Source organism: Schistocerca nitens, chromosome 8 (assembly GCF_023898315.1).
Source record: "Schistocerca nitens isolate TAMUIC-IGC-003100 chromosome 8, iqSchNite1.1, whole genome shotgun sequence".
Lineage (NCBI taxonomy): Eukaryota > Metazoa > Arthropoda > Insecta > Orthoptera > Acrididae > Schistocerca > Schistocerca nitens.
The window spans coordinates 69,187,673-69,193,814 of NC_064621.1; the positions used below are offsets into that span (position 1 = coordinate 69,187,673).

Sequence of the window (6,142 nt, forward strand, 5' to 3'; positions counted from 1 at the left end):
GCTTCCAGCCTCATATGTCGAGATTGTGGTTCGACTGCCCCATCCAATACTCCATGTGCCCTACCTCCCATCATCTGTGTTAACTGCGGAGAGCAGCATCCCCCTTGCTTGACGGACAGTAGGATTCCACAGAAGGAAAGGAAAATAATGTAATACATCTAATGTAATACATCCCACACCACCTACCTCGGGAGCAGCACTCCCCCCTCCACCCCCCCTCCAACCATTGGGGACACCAGTCCCCACTTCTAAGCCGGAGAAGTCTTCTTCGGCTTCTCTCGCTAGGAAGGCATCCCTTGGATCACTCCCTTCCCAGGTTTTTACCAGCAGCATGGTAGACACCCACCAGTGGCTGAAGAAGCCACAGGTCGCTGGTTGTAGGGCTGCACGGTCCTCTTCAGTCCTCGAGACTGAATCAAAGGAGCCCTCCCAGCTAGAGCAACCAAAGAAACAATGCAAGAAATCACAATCGAAGACCCCTAAGACCAAGGAAATTGTGATGGCACCTACTCCGCCACAACCTACAAGCTCTGCGTCTGAGGATGAGGTGGAGATTCTGGCGTCCACTGAGGACCTAGGTCTCGCCAGTCCCTCAGACACAATGGATGTCACTCCCGTAGGTACTCAGTTGGTGGCTGCGGGTGACCCAGTGGCATAATCTGCCTCCTCAGTCCCTTCACGCCTTTCTTGGCCATGGACAGTGTCATCCTCCAGTGGAGCTGCAGCGGTTTTTTCCACCATCTTCCTGAGCTCCGACAACTTCTCAGCCTTCACCCTGTCCTCTGCATTGCTCTTCAGGAAACTTGGTTTCCAGCGAAGTGAACCCCAGCCCTCCATAGCTATCGGGGTTTTATAAGAACTGGGCAGCTTGTGAGAGGCTATCTGGTGGTGTCTGCATCTACGTCCTTAACTCTCTTTACAGCGAGTGTGTCCCTCTTCAGACACCTTTAGAGGCTGTCGCTGTTCGGGTGTGGACGCCTCGGGCAGTTATTGTCTGCAGTCTCTATCTTCCACGGATGGTGATGTCCCGCAGCATGTCCTGGCTGCTCTGACAGCCCAATTGCTGCCACCTTTTTTGTTACTGGGCAACTTCAATGCCCATAACCCTCTGTGGGGTGAATCAGTGGCAACAGGCCAAGGCTGCATGGTTGAGCAAGTGTTGGCACAGCTCGACGTTTCTCTTTTAAATAATAGTGCCTACACACATTTCAGTGTGGTGCATGACACATACTCAGCTGTTGACCTTTCGATCTGCAGCCCTAGCCTATTACCATCTGTCCAATGGAGTGTGCATGACAACTTGCGCGGTAGTGACCACTTTCCAATCTTTTTGTCCCTGCCACAACATCACTCTTCAAGGCGCCCCTGCAGATGGGCTATGAATAAGGCTGAGTGGGACTTGTTCACCTCCATTGCCACTGTTGAGCCTCTATCCAATGAAGCCATTGACGCGGTGGTTCACTTGGTCACAACCGGCATCGTTACTGCCACAGAATCTGCAATTCCCTGTTGTTCTGGGTCCCCTCGGCAGAGGACTGTGCCTTGGTGGTCGCTCCAGATCGCTGAGGCGATTATAGATCACAGGCTGGTCCTCCAGCGTCATAAGCGGCATCCCTCATAGGAACACCTCATCACCTTCAAACAGCTCCATGCACGAGCCCGCCGCCTCATTTGCCAATGCAAGCAGGAGTGCTGGGAAAGGTATGTCTTCACCATTGACCTCCGTACCTCTCCATCGCAGGTTTGGGCCAAGATTAGGCGACTCTATGGCTATCGGACCCCCATGAGTGTACCTGCGCTTTCACTGAATGGAGCAGTTTGTACTGACTCAGACACAATTACAAACTGCTTAGCAGAGCATTTTGCTCAGAGTTCCGCTTCTGCGAATTACCTGGTGGCCTTCTGCTCATTGAAAGAATGATTGGAATGTTGGAGCCTTTCATTTCACATGCACCACTCTGAATCATACAATACTCTGTTCAGTGAGTGGGAATTCCAAAGTGCCCGAGCTGCTTGCCCAGATACAGCTCCTGGGCCAGATCGTATCCACTGTTAAATGCTCACACACCCCTCAGTGGACTGCTAGCGACGCCTCCTCAACCTTTTCAACCGTATCTAGGTCGAGGTGAGTTCCCATCTCAGTGGCGGGAAAGCATCATAATCCCTGTGTTGAAACCTGGCAAGAATCCACTGGAGATGGACAGCTACCGCCCCATTAGCCTCACCAATGTTCTTTGCAAGTTGCTCAAACACATGGTGAGCCGGAGGTTGAGTTGGATACTTGAGTCTCGGGGCCTTCTGGCTCCGTCTCAAGTTGGGTTTCGTAAGCACCGCTCTGCCACCGACAATCTGGTCTGCCTAGAGTCTGCCACCCATACGGCCGTTGCCTGCCGTCGGCATCTGGTACCCATCTTATATTCAGAAGGCGTAAGATACAACATGGCGACATCACATCCTCGCCACACTTAATGGGCCGGTCTTCAGGGCCATCTCCCGATTTTCAAAAAAAAAATTCTGTCGCTTCGTTCCTTCCACGTGCAAGTAGCGGCGTCTTATAGTTCCTCCCAAGTTCAGGAGAATGGGGTCCCACGAGGATCTGTCTTGAGTGTCTGCCTCTTTTTAGTTGCAAGTAATGAGCTCGCTGCAGCGGTGGGAACGTCTGTCTCAGCTTCCTTGTATGCTGACAACTTCTGCCTATACTATAGCTCCACTGGCACTGCGCTTGGCTTTCAGTTTCCAGCTGCCAAGACCTGCATTATGCATTTCTGTCGGTGTCGCAGTGTTCACCCTGACAACGGCTTTATCTTGATGGCGAACCTCTTGCCGTGGTGAAGACACATTGGTTTTTGGGATTGGTTTTTGATACCCGGTTGACTTGTCTGCCTCATATTCAGCAGCTTAAACAAGCATGCTGGTTGCATCTTAACACTCTTCGTTGCTTGAGTCACACCAGCTGGCGTGCTGATCGGTCTATCCTCCTACGACTGTATCAGCTATTAATTCATTCCCGTCTAGATTATGGGACCCTGGCTTATGGTTCGGCATCACCTTCCGCGTTGCAGTTGCTTGACCCCATCCTTCACAGTGGTATTCAATTCGCCACTGGAGCTTTCCGGATAAGCCCTGTCAACAGCATACTTGTGGAGGCTGGTGTCCCTCCATTGCAGATCCGGCGCTTATGCTGCACATGTTTGAAGCTTGCTCAAGCATCCCAATTACTGTCTGCTGTTCCCCAACTCGGTCATCTATCTTCCAGAATGGCGGCCCCTGTCAGGGTGTATGATCGCGGTTCGCGTCCAGGCTCTTCTCTCTGGGCTTGAGGTATTCCCTCTTCCGCCTCTTTTCCGGGCCCCTCTACATATACCCCTGTGGTGTGTGCCCCGTCCATGCCTTCGGCTTGATCTGGCACAGGGCCCAAAGGACTCAGTCCCTCATGAGGCTCTCTGCCGCCACTTTTTTTCAATACTTGTCATGTTTTAAGGCTCCGACATGGTCTGTACCAACAGTTTGATGATTGCTGGTCGAGTTGGTTATGTTTTTACTCTGGGGGATCATTATGAACAATGCTCATTGCCAGCTGGCTGCAGTGTTTTCACTGCAGAGCTGGTCGCCATCTCTCGCGCCCTAGAGCATATCCACTACTGCTCAGGTGAGTCCCTCGTTACCTGTAGTGACTCCCTGAGGGGTTTACAAGCTATTGACCAGTGTTTTCCTTGCTCTCGTCTGGTGATGGCTACCCAGGAGCCAACCATACTCTTGCCCATTGTGGCCGCTCCGTCGTTTTTCTGTGGACCTCGGGTCATACCGGCATCCCAGGTAATGAACGTGTTGTCACACTGGCCAAACAGGCTATCGGTGCACCAGCTTTGGCGATTAGCCCTATGGCGAGTGATCTCAGGTTGGTTTTGCGGCAGAAGGTACTTGGTACCTGGGGGTGATGAATGACTCACCCTGCCTTCACCCAACAAACTTCGGGCCATCGAGGAGACTACTGGTGCGTGGCGCTCCTGCTTGCGGGTCTCTTGCAAGGACTCTGTTGTCCTCTGCCAGCTGCGCATTGGCCACACGTGGCTGACGGTCATCTCTTGCGCCATGAGGACCCACCTCTCTGTTGCTGTGGATCAGTGTTGACAGTGCTCCACATCTTGTTGGCCTGTCCATTTATAACTACGCTCAGGCAGACATTTGCGCTGCCTGATATTCTCCCTGCACTTTTATCGGATGACGCCGCAATGGCAGACTTAGCTTTTGAGTTTTATTCGTGCAGGGGGCTTTTATCGCTCAATCTAAGGGTTCATGTCCTTTTTTATGTTGAGTCTCGCCTCCGGTTTTAGATTGTGGTTTTTAGTGTGTTTCTTAGGGGTTGGCTTTTCCTTTTTTGTTTTCATGGTCGGCCAACCATCGTCACACTCTGTGTGATTTTAATTCCTTTTGTCTGGTCTCTGTCTGTGTCTTTCTTGTCCTGTGTCATTCCTTGTCATCTCTGTTGTTTGTTTTTATTCTTTGTGGGTGTTTAAAGTTCGTGGAAAAAGGGACCGATGGCCCTTGTAGTCTGGTCCCTTCAGTCCCACAAACCAACCAACCAACCAACAAAGAGAAAATCTTGATTCATGAAACCCTATCATTTAAAATGCATTGAATGAGCTATGGTGTGTATCTGCAATTCATTAAATGTTTACAGATTCATTTAATGTTAACAGATTAATTTCACTGTTCATTGTTTGATCCACTGCTTAACTGACAGAAGCTTTTAGCTGGCTGGAAAGGAGTAATTCCACTCAGCAAAAAACAAGATGATTCATCCATGGCTGTGGAGAGGTCTAGCATTAACCTGTGATACTGTGTATAGTGCGGGCAAGCTCGGTGTATTCCTGATGATGAGGGCATAACTACAGCGGTGTTTGAGAGAGGTAGCTATTCAGGCACTCGGGGCAAATGAAATATGAAGGAGTTACAATATCCTTTCATAGGCAGTATTATTTCCCTTTTCTTACATGCAATACATAATTGTTGGGAATAAACATACAGCATCCGTACCAAACTTTTGTGCTTATCTATGAAAGTATCTTAGCTGTAACATGCAGATAGCTAAAAATATCTGCCAGTTTCTGTCACTAATAAAATTATGTTGCCTAAAGAACACCTTGGCTTTATTTCAGGTGTACACATGATGATCTTCAGAAATGTTTAAGTAACAATGTTTTTAACTACCGTTATTTTTACATTTTTCAGGTCATCCCAGGCATGAAATGACATCTTCATCAAGTATTGACTCAGTATTTAAGTTCCTAGAAGAACGGTATAGAGCAGTCAAGAAAAAAGATGAGCTGTAAAACACTGACTGAACACTGACTGAAGCATTTATAAGACTTACGAACTTTTTTGTGCTCACTGATATGTTCAGTGATTTTATAGAGAAACACATTACAATCATATTCATACTCTTTGTGAAAAGAACAAAGTTTTTCATGTTTGTGTTCAATCCCTCATTTAAATTCTATTGCTAAAATTAAAAAAAAAAGGAAAACTATTTTATACATTGACATTTTACTGTGTTATAATCTTAATAATAATACCTCATTTATTTTTACATAATAATTGACAAGCTATTATAAAATATATGTGCCTTCATAATATGTTCGCATGTGAAAAATAAAGTTATATAAAGTGAAGTGAATGAACAAAGTTGTTGTTATTGGTGTGTGTGTGTGTGTGTGTGTGTGTGTGTGTGTGTGTGTGTGTGTGTGTGTGCGCGCGCGCGCGCGTGCCACCCTCTTCCCAATCTGTCCCAATTATTTCCTATTTTCTCTCTTTTAAAAGGAACCTGTGATGAGGTTATGCTCATTATTTATCTTTGTGGTTTACTACTGACAGCATTGGCAGTGGTATATGTTGAAAGTAATAACTGGTCAGCCCATGAGTGTTGACTGTAAGAAAACAGTTATGACATTAGTACTCAAGTATCATTTTGTGATTTAAAACATTTGTATATCTGTTTGTTAGTTATTTTGCTTCTGTTTTTACAGTGCCAAACAGTGTGCTGGTTTTCACTTGATTGCAGCATCCAATGCTGGCACTACAACAGAGTAAAAATAGCAACATGCTTGGTGGATGAACAGTGTTCTGTTGTTCAATTTCTGAG

At 47.4% G+C, this 6,142-nt stretch overlaps 1 protein-coding gene across 1 annotated transcript in view; it reads left to right on the forward strand.

Moving 5' to 3' along the window:
* The window catches only part of LOC126198685 (FAM172 family protein homolog CG10038), a 266,737-nt gene extending 261,135 nt beyond the window's left edge, over nt 1-5,602 (forward strand). The window contains exon 8 of the mRNA XM_049935180.1: nt 5,233-5,602. Within this exon, the coding sequence (XP_049791137.1) occupies nt 5,233-5,333 (101 nt within the window). The 3' untranslated portion in view covers nt 5,334-5,602. The remainder of the gene's footprint in view (nt 1-5,232) is intronic.
* Nucleotides 5,603-6,142: the final 540 nt, after the last annotated feature.